General features: G+C 43.0%; 1 protein-coding gene across 2 annotated transcripts; it reads left to right on the top strand.

The window, feature by feature from the left end:
- The first annotated feature begins 1474 nt into the window (after nt 1–1474).
- LOC135247858 (dual specificity protein phosphatase 3-like) lies at nt 1475–21174 on the top strand. 2 transcript variants are annotated; one of them, XM_064321774.1, is made up of 3 exons: nt 1475–1892; nt 12491–12723; nt 14136–21174. In XM_064321774.1, exons 1-3 carry the CDS (start codon nt 1714–1716, stop codon nt 14342–14344), a joined length of 621 nt encoding a protein of 206 aa, XP_064177844.1. In that variant the 5' UTR covers nt 1475–1713; the 3' UTR covers nt 14345–21174. The 2 variants fall into 2 exon arrangements, with proteins under 2 accessions (XP_064177844.1, XP_064177845.1); XM_064321775.1 differs by having other exon boundaries at nt 12491–12717.
- The last annotated feature ends 1519 nt before the right edge of the window (nt 21175–22693 follow it).

Raw genomic sequence — 22693 nt, forward strand, 5'->3', positions numbered from 1 at the left:
TATTGTATCTTATTGAACCTGTGTTTTGTAGTTGTCCATGACCATGAAATTCACTTTTTGTAAGTCGCTTTGGATAAAAGCGTCTGCCAAATAAATGTAATGCAATGTAATGTAAATGTAATGGCTACGGACACCTGGGTGCTTGTCTCTGCCATGCTATATACACCCGGGTGTAAATAGCCACATTGGCTATTCTACCCGGGTGCAAATAGCATTGTTTGCTACTGACACCTGGGTGCTAATAGCATCTGCCTTTAAAATAACAAGCGAACGATTACATTAAAGAAGGTATTTTTATTGCAAAGGCACATCCCATTGTTTGAATCATTCTGGGTAAATGAAGGCACACTTTACGCAGTTTTGCTTGTGGCATTTTGACCAAGTTTAACGTTGGCTAGCCTGCTAGTGGTACAGATCGAGTGACACATTAGTGATGAAGATTGCATCAAAATGAAAAACTGAAATCTGCATTGCAATTTGGTCTGGTAGGTAGGCCTACTGGATGTATGGGACCTGGTGCCATAGTGCTACAGGGTTTTGCTACCCAACCCATGACTCAGACAGCTACATGACTACAGGGTAGGCACTAAACCTTGGACTACGACTGCAGGCTTCGCCCCGGCCATGGGATTGTTCTGTGGGCCTGCAGCTGGGTACAATGATCAAAATGCTCAAGCATACAAGCAAGATAAATGATGGTCAAGTTGACCACTCATGGCTGTTTAAGTGTTTATAACTTTATTTCCTTAAGCAATATTGATATTGAAATGATATCAGAATTTTCAATACATAGGGCCTATGTTTAGGAAAAGTCGCTTAGGGGGCCATCTTGGCTTATTTCATGACGGCAGATTTATTGATTTTCATAAAGTGACATGGGTCAAATGGATCCCTGTGGCGCTTCAACTGTAACTACCTTTTAACCAGCCTACCCTGGCTACCCCTGCAAATGCCAAGTCTTAAAAGTAAAGTTAGGTGGGTCTGTAATAATCTACCGACGTACAATTAGTACAGGTAGATTGTGTATAGCCTACAATAACCCATTAAAACACTTACTGTTCCGGAATACGTTTGAAAATACGGTAAGGTGAAAAAAAAAAAAAAAAAAACACAAACCCAAATTACATGAAACAATTTAGGAAACACTGGGTAGCATTGCTATGGAATACAGCTTGTTTAATTTGTGTGAGCTAAGATCGCCAAATTTGTTGTACCTGTCTCATTTTAATACCAATCCTTTTAAGGGCAGGTCTAGATTTTGCCAGGTTTAATTAATTAATTACATAGCCTACAGTGCTTTGAATGCGTGAGCAACTAGGAATTTTGTTTGTTGAAAACGTGTTATTGTTGAGATTATAAATTATTCGCAGAGTGAAACAGTGGTTACTGACTAGTCATGTTTTCTACTGTCTATGTCACTGATTTCGAGACAGAGCGGTCCCTTTAAAGGTCCAATCGCAGTCGTGTTTGTCGTTTTGTGGTTGCCACCCTGGTGCGCGTGTCACTGTCCTCCTCCAGTTCCTATTTGGATTGCCTGTCCGCCGGGGGGCGAGTCGGGGTGTGTCTGCGAGCGAGGGAGCGAGTTTCAGATATTGTGCACACAAGACACTGCGAGTGGGATAAAGAAATGCAGCAAGACCCGAAATTGACACCTCGCCGAGTAGCACAGTGAACTGACACTTGTTCGACCCTTTCGACAGATCGCCTGAAAACATGAAGAAAAGCCAGAGCCCAGCCAAAGCACTGGCTTTGGCTCCGGCTGAAGTCAATATGTCAGACAAGGAGGTCTCTGTGCAACAACTCAACGAGCTGTTATCAAATGGCAGTGGATTTTATAGCCTACCCACGCAACATTTCAACGAGGTCTTCCCCAGGATTTACGTGGGCAACGCGTAAGTCATTTCCCTTTTAAACGGTTTACACATTTCCCCCTCCAACCAGCGCCTATAGAATATTTTCTGATCACACAGTTATTATTTCACTGTCCTTAGCAACGCGTCATCGTCTGGTTCGGCGAGTAGCCTACAATGAGAAGCTGTGCTGTTGATTCACAATCTTGAGAAATAACAATGCATTTTCGGCAAAATCTTGTTGATCTCGAAGCATGTCGCCCACACATCACGCTGATGTAACTGTAGCCTATTCGATAAATATGTAGCCTCTCCTGCATAACCAGTTTCACCAGTAGCCTACTAAATGTCAGCCGTTATAACGCATGCGATTGATCATCGATATCGTTTGAAATGACAAATTAAAGTGTTTCAGTGCTAGTATTTCAACTTGAATGCACTGAATTGGTGCGTTTTAGCTAATTTCCATAACTGCACGTTTCCGGCTTCAGTGTGTAAATGACAAAGATGTATGAATAATTGAATTAAAAATTTAAAAAATAATAACCAGCCGTAATATAAACGCTTTAATGTAGACACTCCACGGATTAGTTAGACTGCACTACGATGAGGTGTTGTGAAACGAAGTAAGGCGGTGTTCTTTGAGGAAATAGCAAGCACTATTCGGTATAGCATAAATATAGCAACCAAGGACTTATTTTATCGCACTGATTTAATGACTGCATATTATTCAAGTTTATCGCGTTTTCCTTTTCATTAGCGTGCACTGACTCGAACATACAGAGTCCAGCAGTGACAGTCTTGGCGATTGAAGAAGCTTACTATTATTAGGCCACTTATTTTTTTGCCCGAAAACAGTCCTCCTGTTAAAAGGTGTTGACGAGTGACGTATGGATGTGTGAAAATGAACCATTGAACAGAATGAACCCACGGCCACTATGAGAGAATTGAAATACCACAATTAGTTTGATTCATGGCTGCAGGAGTTTTCTAACCATTATAATTGTTTAACAGTGAGTCACCGAGGTAACTGATTTATCTTAATGCTGGGATACGGTGAGGTGTGGAAAGGATCTTGTAATGATGATTTAGTGCTGCAGAATTCTCCTATGGATGATAAGTAATCCATACCATGACTCATACTTACAGGGTCATTAAATGACTCTTCCTTGAAGACATCTCATTTTCACAGGTATCGAGTATTGAACAATATAAATATCTATTTGTAGCTTGCTATTGATTGCTGAATATATGAAATTAGATCAATAGCTAGCTACAAATAGATATCTATATTGATCAATACCTGTGAAAATATGAGATGTCTCATGCTTAAAATGTTTTGCTATTTCTCAAGATTGAATCAACAGCACAGCTTCTCATTGTGTATATGTGCATTTATATATTGTTACAATTATATACCTTGCAGCTTTGTATGTGGGGATAGATAGAGAAATATTGATAGGTCGCATACCTCGGTTTGCAAGAACAGCCCGCACCGTTATAGAAACACTGTAGCGGCTGGACCATCTTTGGCCAGGTGACGCTGTGGTTCTTCGGCTCCAGCCAGCAGTGCCTGGGCTCTGCACACTCGCCGTTAAAAGTTATCGAACCTCCTAATGTGTCTAATCCATCACCTGTTTGACTACAATCAGTGGCAGAGGGCCAGGAAGGGGGGCAGTGGGACAGAATGCAAACACTGTGTAAACTAGCCGGCTTGTTTATCCTGCTTTGCAACACTATACGCAATCACTCTTAAAACGCCGTGCTCCCACAGTCCATAAAGAATCTCACCAGTGGCTGTCAGGGCCTGCAGCCTTTCACAGAACTCTGACTGTACCCTGGCCTGAAGAAGACTGTACTCTGGGAAAGACCAACTGACTCTCTTTAGTCTGTCCTGTTTTGTTATCTCCCGTCATTGTATTATTGAAATATTAAATATGAAACACCGAAAGGAAAACAATTATGAAACACTCATTGAGGCCAGTGCCAGATGTGACATGCTCACATGGTGAGGTGTTGCAAATAGGGTAAGAAACCTCAAGTAATTATTATGTAATTATAATCATAAGGTAAATCATATAATCATGTTCAATTTTAAAACAATATTCAATTAAGGTTATAAGGTTTCTGCAAGTGCTAGCCTATGTTTTTGTGAGTTTGTCTATTTTTTTGGAGTTATCCCAAAAAAGCCAGTCATGGATTTCTTCCATGCACAATTGACACTGTTGAAATATTAATATTGGTACGACTATTAAAAAAAGATGCTTACTGGGTAATGGTTCAAAATCAGTTTAAAAAGAAGCACTAAGAAAGTAATTTTTATAATACACTGACAAGGTTGGGCTCAGTGTTGTGTTTCTTAAGCTGCTTGTTATCACATATGGATTACTAGTTTATAATTAGAGGGTGAGCTTTGTGCAAGAAAGCTTGTTGGAGGCCATGAGCTTTGACCACATTATCTTCTGAAGGTGTTATTTCACTATCTCTTGGGTTCAGTGATGTCACATTGAGATGTCACCACAATTGACTCCAAATTCAAACTAGGCCACCAAAACAAAGCCATTTCTGAAGACCACCAGATATTGGCTTAATAGATGCATCAGCCTTTTTTACACAGTTGAGCACAAGGCGTTGTGTCCATCATGGCTGCAGAATGTTAGCCCATAGCCTGAGCACTGTGCTCTGAATGGAACAAATAGTCTTCAATAAATAATCGTACAGCATGCTCTAAACACTCTTCAGCCCTGCAGTATTCTGAAGGTCACGCATTACCATAAGAGTTGAATTGGGATTTGGAGAAGTCATCTGGTGACATCTATCTGTGATGTAGATCATGTGATTGCTTGGTGTACCACATTTTGATTAATACACGGACAATATGTGAGAACCCTCTGTCTTGGAAGAACCCGTTTCTGCAGTCATTGGCCTCAGATGCTAGCATGCACGCTATAGTGTACAGTGAAGGGCAGACGTCATGCTGCTGTGTGGTTCATTTGTGGGGATTCTGTTAATAATTTATGGGCAAGCGACTGCAGAGAGAGCACAGCTCTGTCCTTATGAAAACAAAAGACATCAAAGCATAGAATGACATTCAAAATGTAAAGAATGTGACAGGATCTGTAGAATTATGAATTACGGAGCTGTTGACATTTCCAGCTTTGTGCAAATATTGTAAATATGCATTTTGCTAAATTATTTATTTGAACTGCTTTCATCAATAAATGCATTCATACTCCAGCAACAAAAAAACCGTGCAGATTACAATTTTAGAATAAACATCAATTTCAACCAGTACAAGCAGAACACAATTTTTGTTTTATATGATTGTATGTTTTAGTAACATTTAGTTTAAAATGTATTTGAAATATTTTACCTTCAGATGTGGTTACATCATGCTACAAATTTTACTTGAGTCTACAGGGTTAAATATTTCCATTATTTAACCCTGTTTAGGGTTAAATAATGGAACCTTTAATTTAGGTATGTTTTATGGGACAGTGGGAGATAAGGTTTTGAAAGGGGCAAAAATATCAAAGGAATGAAACAATTGACATCATCAAAAAAGTGACATCACCAGGAATACAATTTAAAAATTATTTTCTCTTCTTAATTTAACACAGTTCAGGTTAGACTTGTTGCCTATTTCTTTGTTTTTAAGTTCTTTGTTCTCTGCAAAAGGTGTAGGCCTAGTTTCAGTGATTAGCCTAAGTGTGCGCTATTCAGCAATTTGTACCCCACTGATTTCACCTGTCAGTCTATAATTGGATTAATTAAAAATGTAACCTTTCTAAAGGAATCGTTTCTCATATAGCACTTTACAGAGAATGAAAGCATCCTTTGATCTGACTGATTAAATGTCCTGGAATGCAAGTATGGGACATTTATCCTTCATTAATTGATATGATATAATATGGTGTAGAAGTGTAATAAGTGTAAGCCACCCATCAATAGACATTAAAAGTATCTAATTAAAGAACAATTATCAGCTTGTTACAATTCAGAGGTTGCAGTAATGTTCAGAATGACAACCTACAGACACAGACGGTCCAGGACTGGGTTTGGGAACCATTTCTATAAATTCTTGTTATTGTTCGTGAAACTGAATGTAGTTAGAGGCAAGTGTAGTTTAAATCAGTATTACTGGGACAGTATTGAGTGTTACCCATAGGACAGGGAGGGGATCATTGTGTCAGTGACTTTGAAGCAGACAGACCAGTGCCGCATCCGAATCCGTTTACTTGCTTACTATCGATTGTATACATTGAGTACACTGGATTAGAACGTTGTTAAGTAGGCAAGATTTTCTCTAATTGTAGTGTACTTAAAATCCCCTGATGACATTTATTTCCGGGGTCTCACTGAGCACATTTTGGAGCACATTTTTCAGGAAGTAAACCAGGATTTTTAGAAGGTCCCACAGAGATGAAGGGCCAGAGTCATCTTTGGGTCCCATCAATCAGAGAGGAAGAAATGGGGCCTTTTTCCTAGAAGGGCTGATGTCTTACATCACTTCAACAGTACCGTTTGAAAAAAATATATATACTTAAACTACGTACTAAACAGTAGGTAGTATGTTTAGTTGATAGTATTTGGGCTGTCACTGTTGACTACTTTGATAGTCGAGTATTCTATGGATTATACTGACGATTAATCGAGTTAATCAGATAAAGAAAAACTTGCAGGAAAAAGGCTTTTATGAAATGCTTTTTTTTTAATGCCCACAAACTTGCACTTTAACAGTGTCATTTTAGAGCACTGCTTCTTAACAAAGCAGCAGTTTTCAGCTCTTTATGTCCTCTTATTTTTTTTTAATTGTGACTTTTTGTGCTCTTAACTTTTAGCGTCTTGTCTCTTGTATTTTCAGCTGCCTCTTTAACAAAAATATTTTACGGAAAATGAATGGCTCTTTTGAAGAACAGCACATTGTAACTTTAAATTATTTTATAATTTTATAATCTCTAAGATTTCCGTTTCGTACTCTTTAGCGGTACCAATGGCGAAAAGCAGTAATTGCAGGTGGGTTTTTGGACCTCACTTCCCAGAGATCCAATCCGATCCAACCAATGTCGCCTATGTGACGTCAGTCATTTGGCACCTGGGCCACGCCAACTATAATACCAGCTGTGCAAATAGCTAGGCTATGTAATTTAGTAATGTTACATTGTCATCAAATGTAATACGAAATCTACATCAACAAATAATATGACCTCTCATGTTACACAAAAACTTTTTAGGGTTCCATAAGCCCCCCCCCCCCCTTCTTTGTTATTGTAACGCTAGCAGACACCGGAAAAAACAGTACGCCGCTCACACACAAGTGAGTTGAAGAGCGAAGCGAGCCTGTTGTGTTAGCTTCGTCTACCTTCTCTGGCGGACCAATCACTGATGGGTGATGGAAAACGCGTCACTAACTATGCGCCGCTTGTGATTTTTTCCCGGGAATGTCGCCACTGACACCCAGTTCTTTAATCATAAATAATAATAATAATAATAATATTAATTAATATAATAATATGCTCAATCACCATTGTGTTACCTAATTCGGCGATAGATAGTGACTTAACAGACATTTATTTTAATGAAAATCTTCGAGATTATTACTTTAAGGTTCTTGAGGCAGAGCTATGTGTATTATTATTTAGTAAAGACTAATTGACTTTAGAGGAGTCCAGAGTGTCCATGAAGAAAAGTGAGAATATCAACATGGTCAGGGTTTAGGCTTGCACGCCACTTGGAAGCAATAATCCCAGCCACTGAGAACAAGCACTCCAATGATGTTGATATAGCAGGAACACCCAGGAAGGACTTGGCCAGTTTGGAGAGTGTTGGGTAGCAAGCACATTTGTCTTCCACCATGATAGATGGCTGTCTTTCTTGGGGATGGAGTGTTCCCCAAAATACAATAGCACCTTATTCTTAACAAGTTGCGCATATGGCTGCTCCTCATTCTCTTCTCCTTCATCACTGGTGCTGGAGTCGGAGCCAACCAAGGTGTTGAGAAGGGATGTTGGTCTTTTCTCGGGAGGTGGCGATTTATCTTGAGCTGTGGGTCCGACAGCAGCGTGTATGCGCCGCTCATATTCTGCTCTTCTGGTATCAAGTGCAAGTTTTTGCACTGTAATCTGGATTTTCAATGTTTGCTCAGCATATAAGAACTGGAGTTTTCTATATCTGGGATCCAGAGTAGCAGCGATGAGGATCGTGTTTGTTGCCAGTTCATGACAGAAATCTCTCACTCCCTCCCATCTCTGGGTGATCTGTTTCATAGTGTCAGCTTGGAACACCTCGACTGGGGTAGTTCCAAAAGTTTAATTCCATGTTGACCTCAGAAGTCCATGAACCAATGCAGGTACTGCAGAGATGGTAACATATTTTTCTCCACTCAAGATGACTGTAGCACAATTCATAAGGCTCAAGGACTTAGTTCAATTCTTCAACGATGATCCATTGTTCAGGCTTGAAGTCTAGGTAATGCTTGCCCCTCTGAGTCCCCATAGAATTCGATATCACAGCTGTTGCTGGCCATCTCTACTCCAGCATTCTGCTTAGCTTGGGATAAGTATGGTCCCAGCGGGCAGGCTACTTATGTCCTGCGCTAGCATATGCTGAGGTGTGCCCATTTGTAGTTGCTTGGCTTTGAGCTTGGGACATGCCAGTTCACTTTTCTTAAAGTGCTCAAAAAAGGGTTAGAACAACAGCCCCCTTGCACCTGCTGATGGCCTGATTCTTTGGTGCACGGATGATTACCAGCCGCAAAGGTATGGTTTACACAGTGGACTGATGCCCAACTGTGTTTCTCCTCTAGAATCGTAACTACCGCAACAATGTTGGACCAATTGTCATAGTGGTTTGTGGGGAGAAGGACTGTGTTACGAACTGTGTCAGTGAGGAACAGTGAAAGGCAGATGGACACAGGCCTATTGCCGTTATAAACAACAACACCAACTGACACAGTTCTTATTGGATTAGATCACAGTGTGCACACTGGTTAAAAGAAAAGCCTGTTCGCCTCTGGGTGGCTGATTCAATTAAGATGCCACGTTGTGGTGCATGAATGAGCCTCGCGGGTCATGATTCCGGACCATGCTAGTGCCGACTGTGCCCACTAGCTCCACAGCACAATTGCCCCGGGTATGGGAGGGTTCAGGCGGTTAGGGATCCGCATTCATCACTATCTACCAACCCCCACTGGTCTATCGGGCGCTCGTGGACTGCATGCAGAAGCTGCATATGAAAAGTCTTCCTCCAGCTCTGTTCTGTGCAAGATTAACTGTGTGAAAATTAGGAGCTGGAGAGAGCACATGTTTCAGAGGGGAATCGTGGATGTCTACAGTCTCCTTCATCAGTGGGTTTCACAGAAGATGATTGGGCAGGATTCTAACGTTGTGAGCCAAATTCATTAAAAAACAAAAACCTATATAGTGTATAGGCTCTCTGATGGAATTCAGTTAGGGTCATGGGGGGCTTGCCACAGGCTTGATGCAAAGCATCATGGGAAATGTCAGTTGGCCCAGCAGCCCAAACATTATTCAGAGGTTTTAAAATGCATCAAAATGTTTTTGGGAAAGCCAAAGGCTGAGAGCAGCACAAAGCGCATTGTGTCCCGACGTGGCCGAAAAGCAACTTCAGAGCACGTAGTTCTGGCTTGAATGCATGCCTTTGCATCAGCGCCTGCATGACTTTTAATGTGAGGGTGCAAGAGGCCAGAAAAAAAAGAGGAGGAGAAACTCATGATTTATATAGGCCTGGAGATGAATGGATGAAGACAGAGCACTGGTGTTAGGGTGTGGCGTGCATATCCAGGGGGACAGAGGTGAGAAGCAAGTGTAGTGAAGATGGATAGACACTCCAGTCCCGTCCGCCCGTCTCTTTCTGTCTCTTTGTCTGTCCTTGCTCTCCCTGGGCCCCGTGCTCTGCTCCAGGCATGGTGCTTGGAGCTCGTAACTGTTCGAATGCCTCTGGGCAGCAGCCAAGATCACATCAGTGTTTGTGTGTGGGTCTAGAACACTCTGCTTTCCCTGCGAGTGCCTCTTACTTAGGCAGGCATCTCTGCCATATGAAAGCAGCTCCACAATTTATTCCCAATGTAAGAAACACATCAGATACACCAAATGGCGTTGGGGTCACCGACTGCAAGAAACCAGAATTTAACATGTCCAGGTCACCAACTGTAAGAAACCCCTTCGACACTCCAAACAGTAGAAATATCTGAGTGGCGAAGGAACACTTGTTATCTTACCCGATGCTACTGGAACGGGATTAATTTAATCTTATCTCAATTATCTGACTCCAAAAATAATCTTTTAACCTTTCCTCTGTGCTACCAGTTATGCATAGACAGAGAAGACTGCTGTCTGCCGGCACAGTGGCTCTGTGCAGATCGCTATCTATCTGGGTAGAAGTGGAAATGCCTCTGGCTTGTCTAGCCTGCCTGAATACAATTGTGTATCCTGCTACAACTAGTGTATTGGTGAGTGACTACGGGGTGCAGATATCCTGAGTTCTATGTGTATGTGTGGACCTTAAAACTGCTTGGTGTGCAGTCGTGAAAGTCAAAGGGGAATGCCAGGTTAAAGTGAATTCAGTTTTCTGTACACTATGTTAATAATGGCAGGATACAATGGTGCAGAAAATGTGTGCATGGCTATACGCATATGCGTATGTTGACGAGTCTCCCCAAACCATTCCACGTTTCCTCTTATATACCCAAAGGATAAAAGCAAAACACCAAGTCATTAAATAAAGACACAATCATGACAAAACATTGCATCAATGATCCTGCTTGCACTATCTCTGTAAGAATATCACACTGGGTTAGCCTTTGTATCTGGCTTGGCGCTAACCCATATCAAGATCGTTAGTCAGCACTCCACTATCAACAACACCAACTTGTTCCCCATGACATCAGCTTTCCAACAAAACAAAGCATTGTATTATGGGGAACATTCACATAATGCTGATTCAGTTAGATGTTTTGCAACTCCGCACTGTCTCTTTATCACACTGGCTGACTCCCTGTCAGCACTGTTTTACCTACTCATAAGAGACTTCCGTGAGCTTCCCTACACCATCCAGCTCCCATGGGAATGCCAGCACTGAGCTGAGCCAGGGGGTCGGGGTGGGAGGGACAGTGCACCACCTGATAAGTGCCCAGTCTGGACTTAACATGGACCTTAACAGGCTCACAATGTTGGTGTAATATTTTTGAGAAAGTTGTGTTTCAGGTGGGAATGGGGGGACAGAAGATAATTTGAGGGGCATAAGTGGAGCTAACCTTTGAAGGACAACATACTGAATCTGTTTTTCAAAGTCCTTACAAAATCAGTTTTAGAATCCTGTCCTAAATTATTTTATAGGTTTGCAATGGAAAATTGTATTAATTTTAATACAGTCAGTTTTTATGATGATACAATGAGCAAAGTTTAGTTATGTTGTTTGTTAAAGCTTTCAATACATTACGCATGGGTCCAAATGAATAGTTTCTCACTCTCACGCAATTCAGCTGCACAAATCTGCACTATACTGGTAACACCTTCTGAGCCACTGAACACAGAACAGATTTGCTTTAAAAAGTTCATAGTTGCAGACACTGTGATTTAGTCAGGCTATTTGGCGTGGTGGATGTTCCCTTTAACATTAAAATCAAGTGAAACCCTTTTGTTTGATTGAGTTTCCATTTTGCACTCAAAACACAATGCAGTAAAAACTGCTGAATGGACTCTGCTGTAGTGATGCAGTGCTGGATATTCTCCAGTTTGAAGGTACATGGCAAGCCTAGATGGGCTGAATGGCCTGTTCTCATTGTAAGTTCTTATGCTCTAATCTAAATTTAAACTAGCTCAATAGAGATTTTTTACAAAAATAAATAAAATAAATAAATCTGTATGATGGGTAAAATAATCAACACTTTCCGGTTATCAAAAAATGCCCTGTTTGTCTGTAAAAATGCATTTGAAACAAACAAATAAAAAAAACAACATCAAAAAAAGTTCTTTAAATGAAGTCTTTAAATGAATATTTTTTTATATAGAAAAATACTGGACAAAGAAATACATGTTCAAACTGATTATAAAATGTCCTACAGTAAGATACATTAGACTGCTATCTAGATATGAAGTAATGCATATTTGAAGGTGCACAGATTATTACACAAATGCAAATTAGCCTATTTCTTCATTATTGTTTTATCTTGTATTACATTTATTACATATACATTTATTATTCCAAAAGAGAATAATAAACACAAACTCATGCACAGACAAACACACACACACACACCGTACTAGCACACATTATGGACACACTGCATTTATAAAGTTTGACGATTAATGCAATAATGCAATATTTCACAACAATTTCTCTTTTTTAAAATAATAAATGTAACATGTAATAAATGTAAACATAAAACAAAAAAGAAGAAATAAGTATCATTAGTAACAGAGAACAACAGACAGGGCACAGATAAAAGTACTAAACTTACTCTTTAATTACATTACATTACAAGAATTTAGCAAATGGTCTTATCCAGAGTTACACGACTTTCTTTTTAAATTTTTATTAAAATTTTATTTTTTTAAGCACATCATTTCCATGACTTGTGCCACATGCATATTAAAAGATACAATTTGTCTCCTTGGCAGATTTGTGGCCCAAAATGTGATGCGGCTGCAACGGCTCGGGGTGACCCACATCCTCAATGTTGCCGAGGGCAACTCCTTCATGCACGTCAACACCAACGCGGAGTTCTACGCCGGCACCGGCATCACCTACCACGGCCTGAAGGCCAACGACACCGAGCACTTCAACCTCAGCGCCTTCTTCGAAGAGGGGGCCGACTTCATCGACAAGGCCCTGGCGCACAAGGACGGTAAGGGTAAGGCAAGCCTCCCCTCTCTCTCTCTGGTGTGGTGTCGGTTTTGTGCGGTGCTGTCGTACATGTTGGAGAACGAGGCTAATGCCGTGCCTGCTGAGCCGTGGAATTTTCCAGCGCGTGGTTGCTCGGGAGCGACGGAACAGTCATCCTGAAAGGCAAAGATCGGTATTATTTACCCATTTGAGTGTCTTGTGAAGACGTCTGCAGGAGACAGTGTCATCAGGGGAGCGCATTCCAAACTCTAATGCGGTCTACAGTACAAATTTGGTATTTTATTCTTTTATCTTCCTCTCTGTGGAAAGTTCACTTTCTCAAAATTCCACTGTGACTCTGAGATAAAGAAAATGCCTCTTGTATCTAAAAGGTACATCAGACATACCTCAAAGTAGTATGATAAGGATATGAAGGGTAAGACAGCTCCACGGAAGAAATTATAACCATTCCAATGTTTCTAAGAAACTGGTGTAAGTACAAATTGGCAAACCTCACCACATTGGTCTCCCCAACGTTTTGTTACAAGGCTGAAACTTGTAAAACAATAAATCAATTGCTCAGGGAAATACTTGGACTCTGTGTCACCCTCTAAATATTTGAACACTTTTTAAATACTCTGTGGAAGCCTGCATGTTGAAACCGTAGATTCAGCTTACTCTGTAAATTGTTGCCTGTTTCCTATGCACTGTGACGCATTTAATTGATGCAGACGGAGCCCTGAACTCTGCAATTTATCTGCATGGATTTTATGCCATCTTTGACACAAAAAGAGCAATTATAGAGCGCTTTAATTCCCGGCCATTTTGGCAGCGGTACTCCAGCGTTGTAAATCAGTTACGAAAACCAGGCCAAAGGAGGACTCGAACCTTAACCGGTTAGGGTCCGGGTCGATCTCGCGGCGCTCTCCCAACGTCGAGGTGACGTCGTCGTTTATCCGGCCCGCGGCGGCGGAGCCCCTCCCGACGCCTCGCAGCGGCAGCGAGGACTCGGCGGGCTTCGCATCGATCCGCGCGTCCGCGGGGACAGGGGAGAGGCGCTCGGGTCGTTTGAAAGGCAGGCGCGGCGCCGTCGGAAGCAACATCGGGTTTCAGGAAGCTCTTGCAGAATGCGCAAAAAAAACGGCGCAGGGGCTGGCACGGCCAATCCCTCCAGGGGCGTCAGCGGGTCGATAACGAACGCGCAGAAACGGAGAGCAGGCGGGGTGGGGGATGGGTTCGGCCGCGGACGCGGACGTCGACGAGGGAAACGGCGGCCTGACATTGCTCATCTGCCGTAGAGGTGAGGCCCCGCATTTGCATCTCCTGGCCCGGTAGGTGCTTTGCTAGGCAGGTTCGTATACGGCAGCTGTTCCCCCCCTCCTCCCCCCTCCACCTCCGCCGCCCCCGTCCTGAGCTCCTCTTTCTCTCTCGCCTTCCCAGGGAAGGTGTACGTGCACTGCCGGGAGGGCTACAGCCGCTCGCCCACCATGGTCATCGCCTACCTCATGCTGCGCCACAAGATGGACGCGAGGACGGCACTGGCGACCGTGCGGCACAAGCGGGAGATCGGCCCCAACGACGGCTTCCTGCGCCAGCTGTGCCAGCTGAACGAGCAGCTTGCGAAGGAGGGCAAGCTAAAGACCAAGTGAGGTGGGGGGGTGGGGGGCGGCCCTCGCACGTCGGAGGCGACCCAGGCCCCCGCCCGACCCGACCCGACCAGGCCAGCGCACCCACTTCATCACGCCAACGTCTCCACCCGCACAAGCACGCCCTTGGGTCCGCTGTCCTGGCTGGGCTGTTGTTGTCAAGCTCCGCCCAACACAGAGGAGGGGAGGGGTAATGGGAGGAGCCTCTTGTCCTTGCATCTGCACTGTAACCCCTCCCCCTATTCCATTTTTATTGTGTTTCTGGGGGTCCTTACAAAATGTCCTACTGCCAGTCCTCACAGGTTGCATTTTACTTTTTGTATTACTTTTCAAAGTATTGAAGCTTTTTTTATTTGCAGGCAAAATTTCAGGAGCTTTTGTTCAGAAGCTCTTGAATGTTTTCTAGTTTTGCCCATCTGTGTGAGGTTGGGAGATTTGTAAAATTTTGAATTTTTCTCTCTGCAGTAAATTAGGTTTAAAAATGAAAAACATGCACATAATTTTGGTAATCATTGGGTGGCATTGATGTATGCAAAACCTAGTGCAACTCCCAACTTTACATAGCGCCACTTCACTTCCTGTGAGGCAATAATTCATCTGACACGAGTGCTTTGTCACGACCACATGCTGAATTAGCTACTTAATGAAGAAGGCGTTGTTCCCACGATAGCTAAATCACAAGGCACCTCTCCCAGTGATGCCAAATGAACTGCTTTCTTTTCGGTTAACACGAAAATTAGCATGAAAATTAAAACGTAGTCTTCCGAGTGATCATCAGATCACTGCGCAATCATTCCATAGTTCCACACTGCCAGGGAAGTCACGGCCATTTTTTCCCATCTTTTTATAAATGATGATGATGTCAAGACATCTGTCAAAAATGGTGAGTCTGGTATTACTTATTGACTTCCCTGAAATGCCCCCTTGAAGGGGTTACTAATCTGTGGAAGGAAATCTCGTGGAAGAACCAGCATCCCACTTTCAGCACAAACACAAGAATTGACTTCCACATTCTTTCTCAGCATCCGTCTGCCCTTTTTAATGGAAAAACCTGGTGCCTGGTGATTTTAGAGCTACACTGCAGGTGGGAATGGCCCAGAATGTCTGCCCATACAAGAGTCAAAGCCATTCGAACACAGTAGTTAATAAATAGAGAGTCTTATATTAAGTCTGAGTATATTGCAACCAAAGGAAAATGCCAGTATGGAGCGTATTGGAACATTTACCAAACGTGTAAGCAAGAGAGTCTGAAAAAGGCTGCATTCCCTTCTGTTGAGTTTACATTTGCACGACCGTCCAATGTTTAATACTGTTAATACTTCATCTCTTCATTTCATACTTTTTCTTTCACTTTTAAACATTGTCATATCTGCAGATTAATTGATATGTAATGTTGAGGGTTACAAAATATGTATTATCTTACTAAATGTAAATATTTGAAGTCCCTGAAACAAACCTGTGCCATAGTTTGGAGCCCCCTACTGCAGTAAGTAAGATTGACGCATTTGTACAGTATAACTTTTTATTACCTATATATATATATATATATATATATATATATGTCATTTAAGCTTTTACATAGGTATCATACTAACCTTCTTTGGCAAACTAATTACTTATATTGCACGCTTGAACAGAGATGGACAGCTCCAGTCCTTGAAGGGCGCACAGCCTGCTGGTTTTTGTTCTGCTTTCACCCTTAACTGTCATTATTTAGACAGAGAATCGGGTCATGCTGTGTGTATTCAGCCGGTAATTCTCCGCCCTCAACCGGCTGGAACCGCTCCGGAAAGTGACCCGTTCGCATATCCACGAGCAGCACACGGCTCTGTGATAATTGGGTGAGTGTTCCAGACGGCCAGCAGAGGGCGCCCGTGTTCGCTCATCCCATCCCTCCCGCTTCTATCAACGTGTGCCACAGTGCCGCCACACGACCGGCTTAATAGCGCGCTTCATTTTCAGGATCCCTAGCTCGTGTAGTCGTTTTACTTTGCAGTGTCAGTGAAGAGAGCTGTGTTTGTGGCTTGCGGCAGCCCGATAACGCAGATGAGCGCTTGTCACCAGAGGGGCGGGAGTGGCCTGCCAAGTCGACAGCGGTGCCAGCGAGTCCCTTTGACCCCGTGCGTCCAGGAGCGTGCCCTGACTCGCCCGTGTTAAGGCTGCGCGTGATGCCTTAGAGTTCACGGTCCCGCCGTGCGCGTTGCTCGCCACCACCGTGCGCGTACGTGTGATTATCTTCCGGTGACCGCGGGGGGGACTCGCAGTCAGCGCTGACGCGGAAGCGTCTTTACCCGCGACTGTCCAATACCGGGGGCCCGCTTGCCCGTTTCGCGTCCCTCGGCTTGCTCTGGGTTGTGCTACGTTTTCCCGCTAGCTCGCGCTCGTGGGTGAAAACATAAAGCCTTTCTCACCTCTGTTTCTTACTACCTCCATTTTTCTCATGAATGGAAGAGATAAAAACAGGAAATCTGGCGTTCGATGCCTTTCCGCGCTCATTATAAAAGCTCTCCTCGAGTCCAGACCAGAAACAGCGCTGAAGTCACGCTGCTCAGACAAGAGGCTCTTGTCGGCTGGTGTAACGAGTGTCTGGGATGTTGTGACGGATGCGTTTAAGGGCTGGAAGTTGCTGTTGACCTGCCCGTCGAGCCGTGCACAGAGGCGCGGGTTAGAGCCCAGCGCGTAACTCTCGTTTGTGGCGATCGGTGTTCACTGGACCAGCGGTCGCAACTGCAGCCGACAAACCCTCGCTCCACTCGTCAAGATATTCTTTCTAGATGACAACCAGCATCACTTCAATTAGTGCAGGAGCGGGGGTGAGGTGCTGTATTTGTGTTCAAACCATAGCACCTGTCTTTCTTTCCAGATAGGAGGGTAAGAGGGTATGTCCAGATCCACTGGCAGGGAATTCATATAGAGGGTTACTAGGTTGCATTGTATCATATACACTTCTGTCTATTATTCTTTTTGTATCTGTGTGTGTACATATACAGTAACTATAAATGTGTTCACGTATATGAATGTATGAGCAAAGTGTCTGTAATTGTCTGCTATTAGTGTGTTAGCTTTTCTATACTAATATATGCTCCATAGCCTCACAACATTCACTGAAGGCACAAAAGGTTCCATGTCACAGCATCTGTTCTCTCCCATCTGATTTTCCATAGCATGTACGTATTCTATACGCCTTTAAATATCCAAATGCAAATAAACAGTGACTTTTCTTTATTGGCTGTAGTAAGGAAAGTTCCGTTCTTGTAGAGCGATGGCTGGGATTTTCAATAGTGTGTTTTGCTGGTTGAACCCACTAGTGTCAGCAGGATATTTTTTGGACCCGGGCTTGTGGGTCGATAGCAGCCTTCCTCCATGGTGACCCGGCCACCAGCCCCTCCCTGCAGTGCTCTCACTCTCATCCAGCCGCCACCTGCTAACCAGTGCCATTTCCACGGTCATGCCAACCGCACAAACGAAGGCTTCTCTAATTGTATTTTTTTAAATGGGTGAGGAAACACATATCTAAACATTCCTGAATTGTAATCTGGAGACCTAGGCTATATACAACCTAACCTACTGTAGTTAAAAATATATACAAAAAAAAAACGTTTTGCCATGTGATCACTCCTACAAACATACAGGCTGTAGTACTGGTAAATTCAGTCCCTTTGCTGACAGAGTGCCCACAGAACAGTTGATGTTCTTCTAGTTCAGTGACCATATTTGTTCACCCTCCTGCAATTACAGAGCCTCTCTCTAACAGATGGAAAGTCATGGCAGTTTGGCAGTTTAAGCATGTAGTATTTTTTGACTTGTATTTGTTTTAAACCAGGGTGTGTTCATTTGTGCTGATGGCATTTTACTGCTCAAAAACAGGTTTAAGTATATCAAGGGACTGTGGGAGGTGCTCCCTTTGATTTGAGACCCCCTTAATTACAGTTTTTATTTTTAAAAAAGTTTAATACAAATAAGTTGAAATAGGTACCTTTAGTTCTGGGGTGTTTTGGTGGCTTAAATTACACAAAATTTTGAAGTGATGACTAGTGTCAGCCTGTGTGTTTGTTTGAGTGACAGTGAGGCACAGTCAAACAGACGTGTTTGTCAGAAGTTATTTTCACACTTGTATTGTATGCTATATGTCTGAGCATTGACCGCGTGACCAAATGTCCCTATACGTATTGCTTTGCTATGAAATACTTACTGCGTTGTTGTTCCTGGTGTTCGTTACCACTTCCTCTGTGGAATTTGTCTTTTAACTTTTCCAGTCTGAGGAGTGTGAATTTGTTTTTTCTTTGTTTTCCTACACTGCCTGTGGTGAAGGACAGGTGCGATACAGGAGCTTTGACTGTATTTACTGGCACTGACCTGGCTAGAAAGCCTCATTGGGTGGGTAAACAGTGAGGCAGAGAAACACTGCCCTCTGCTGTAGAATGATTGTAAGTTTATTTTTTTGTCAGACTGTGCTGATGGTTTGCTGTGGGGGCCTGTGAATCATTTCAGGCTTGTTTATTTTTATATATTTATTCAGACAGTTTCTATGTTACACGTCTAATGCATTGTAGCAATGACTGAACTACTTTAAGCCAGGTGGACACCATGCGATTTTTATATGATTGTCACATGCCTAACCCATTTTCAAGATCGTTTTGTCACTATAGGTGAATTCCAGCTTGTAAACACAGCACGAGAGAGACATAGTATTGACTTCCTGTGTGTTCTCCTGACCTATGCGTCATCCTGACCAAATTCTGAAATGGAAGCAGCTTGTAGAAAAATGTTATGCCTCTAGAGGTTGTACATAACCGTTGGACCTTTTTCCTATGGAGCATTCAAATAATATATTCAAATGAACAGCCTTATAAAAATATTGCTGTACAAGCTTCTTTTGAGTCACTTGACTTGTGTATTTTCTTGCTTTAGACCACAAACCCCCTCTATATTGGCCATTGTAAAGCTGGCCAGAGATCAACATCTAAGATAAATTTCATTGCCCTGAAAAAATTAACCACGTCACCATTTAATTTTTAGCGTATGTAATGTAATGTGTTTTAGTGTATGTGTTCGAGTGTATCATTAATTTTTTTGTGCATATGCTGGGTTTTAGTGTATGTCAAGATAGCCATCATTGCAGTGGAAAAAAAACATGTCATTTAATAATTAAAAATGTAAAAAAACACATGGAAAGTGAACTGTCCCCTTTAACAAGCTATGGTTTTCAACATCCTTTCACAAATCACATTCTAGTAGCTAGAACGTTGGAAGTCATCTTATGTGTGGGCCTTTTCTGGATTTTTCTCTTTGTCTGTGCAAAATAATTCGCAATGAAAGATTATCGGGTGATAATCATAGGGCGGCTATCGCACAGTATGTACACGGTCGCACAGTCTAAAAATGAAACCAACCAGTCCATAGTACGAATTTAATATGATTTTGGTTAGCTAAATCATATCAGTTATCTGACTTTTGTATGTTTGAACTCGCACAGTGTCCACCTAGCATATTATAGAAAGGCAGAACTGTGAACCTCACAGAACTTCCAAAGACAAACTGAGGAATTTCATTGAAAAGTATTAAACAGTGAATTGTTGTGGCCTGGTTTGTTACTTGTTTAAGATGTTTTCAGTTTTCAGTCACGTATGAATGTGCCTGAGTATATGCATCTAGCATCATTTGAAATAAAAGATGTTTTATTACTTTGCTTGGTCTATAGCTAGAATGTGTACAAAATAATACGACAGTTATAAACATTCCTGGGTTATCAAAATATTAGCCTTCCTACTCTTGTTGTAATATTAATGTAATGTAATGTAAAAATATATAACGCATTGTCTGTCCTTACACTGTACTAATTGTGATGTAGCTGTTTTTAGTTATACCCAGCTCACTGCAGTACGTGGAAGGTGGTATGATATCCCCCCTGGCAATGTGCTGTGATTTCCATTGTGTGAATATGCTTATTATAGACAATAGACACAATGACCGCAACAATATCTCTTGTATTGTGGAGTCCTCTGTGCTGTGGACTGGCCACAGTGCTTTCCTGCTCCCTGGTTTTCCAGATTATTCATTTTGCTAAAGTGCTCTTCCTCTTCCTCTCTACACACTCACGCACATGCACACACACATACACACACACACACACACACACACACATTTTCACCTCAGATTTACCTAGGGGACTGTCACATCACAGATACCGTATGTCTCACTCACATGTATATGAATGCACAAGCGATTTTCATCAGTTACAGTGTTGGTCTGAAGTAGAGGCCATCCCAGCTCAGGCCCATGTTGCCCCATGCGATTCCACTGCTGGTTCAACACAAAGGCTTTTTAAAATATGAACGCGAAGACTTTATTTCTTATAGTACGGCGAGCCTGCTGCCTTGACCAATCACACTTCTCTGTCTTTACGGCACTACTGACGGAGGCTGAGGGAAGGCACTGTGGCCACAGCCTCCAGCCCATCGCTCTCCCCTGCTGTGGTTTTGTGGCAGAGGCCCCAGTTAGAATGCTGTGTATTGAATGCCATTTTCCGAGACCTGGTTTGTACGTGTTTGCTTTGATTCGCATTACACGGCTACATGTTTATTTCTGTGTTGTTGTTGACACAGCATGTCAAGGTGTTCTCCTGACACCCTGCCCTGAAGCCTTACACTGAAGATTAATTGTATTTTTAATTTGTGTGTTCACTTTACAAAAAGGGGGGGAGGGGAAGCTCTCTGCCTTTGCTGATAAAGACACTGATGTTTATTGAAGTGCACTTGATTTGGAATTTCAGTGTTTATTTTTCTTACCAGGAGTCCTTTTTCTTATGTTAAACAATAAATGGTGGAAACAAACCTCTTTTAAGCTCAGTCTTTCCTTAGGGCATATGTTGTCAAGGATTGTATGATTTTTGTGAAGAAGCAAATTCAATGATCTACAAGCTGTTTCCCATTGTTTTTTTTTTACCCCCTTCATAACTGAATGTGAGTAGGGCAAATTGGCGGTAATTTCAGCATGCAAACTCCTGCTTCGTGTGTACGCCGAGTGGACACGACGCCGCACTGTTAAACCTCGAGTCTTTATTTCATCCCCCAGGCAGACGCGCGCGCGAGCGTGGCCCCTTTTCCACGTGGGGCCGGGCGGGTTTGCATGACAGCGTGCTATTACCGTGGCATGCCTTCTCTCCGCGGGACTCGAGCTGTCCGTCTCCACTCGTCTCCCGAAGAAAGTTCGGGATTACTGCACAGTTGAAGAATGCACTTACCGGAAGAGGCTCCGAGCACAACTGCCCCCTTATTACTGATCTAAATCATGTAGGGACCATTTAAACCGAACCCTCCGAGGGATGTCTTGTACTGTATGTCAGACTGGCCATGAAAACTACAAAAACGGATTGCTAGTCAGAAAGTCTCATTAACGCGAGAGCTTTAGACCTGCTGACTTTGATGCTGACCCAATGGACATAGTTGAAGCCATCTCTGATATAAATGTGTTGGTATAAACATTATTACCAAGTTATAGCAAATTCAGTAATTTGTTATTTAAGTAGTCAACCAAGTAGTCGCAAAGTAATGACTGTGTGGACAATGGTGTAGCCATCACACTTTGGCCATTAGATGGAGACAAACTCTTTCAAACCGTAATGGGAAAGAGATTTTAACAACTCTTCTTGTAAATGCTCTGTCTCATGCACACACACACACACACACACACATACTGTATACACACACCCTCACACAAAGAGAAATGTTGTGCAAGCACAGGAGTGCCACATGGGAGACGGGAAGGTCAGACCATTTTCTCCATCATAAATACAAATCTGAAATAATTTCCCACGAGAAATAAGAAGTATCCATTTTCGCGGCATTGCGCACCCCAAGATGGCCGGCCTCACAGTCGGGAAGCATGCTGACGAGCGTAAAAGCCCAAGTCCTCGGTGATAAAGCGCACATGCTGTTCTTGTTTTACAATAGCTAAGAGATGCGAACACTGATGGAGTTGCCTTTGTTGGACAAATCCTGCAGAGCCGCTGAAAGCACTCGAGCGAACTGGCTTGGTTCTACACGAACCGCCCGCGCCCGCGAATCCACTCACCGCGCTCGTTCCGGTTCGGCTGCTGCCCCCTCGGGGAACGCCGGGGTCCAGCGGCCTCTTCTCTGTCGCGGTCGCGGCTCCTGCGGCTCACGTGGCCTGTCACGGTTCAGAGAGGAGGTTGGCGCGTTCAGCCAGGTTGGGGTTGGGGTGTTGGGAATGACGGAGAACGTTCCGGATAGTCCGTGGTGAAATGTGCCGAGGTTCCCCTCCTCAGGCTGCCTGGCCTGCCTCCTCCCCACCCTGATATCTCCCTGGCCATTTTATCAGAGACTCCACAGT

Source organism: Anguilla rostrata, chromosome 2 (assembly GCF_018555375.3).
Source record: "Anguilla rostrata isolate EN2019 chromosome 2, ASM1855537v3, whole genome shotgun sequence".
In the NCBI taxonomy this organism is placed as follows: domain Eukaryota; kingdom Metazoa; phylum Chordata; class Actinopteri; order Anguilliformes; family Anguillidae; genus Anguilla; species Anguilla rostrata.

Excerpts from the sequence above, each read along its gene's own strand:
- LOC135247858 (XM_064321774.1), top strand. The coding sequence starts at position 1,714 with ATGAAGAAAAGCCAGAGCCCAGCCAAAGCACTGGCTTTGGCTCCGGCT. Across the intron at positions 1,893-12,490 it reads AGGATTTACGTGGGCAACGC|ATTTGTGGCCCAAAATGTGA; the intron begins GTAAGTCATTTC and ends TCTCCTTGGCAG. Across the intron at positions 12,724-14,135 it reads GGCGCACAAGGACGGTAAGG|GGAAGGTGTACGTGCACTGC; the intron begins GTAAGGCAAGCC and ends TCGCCTTCCCAG.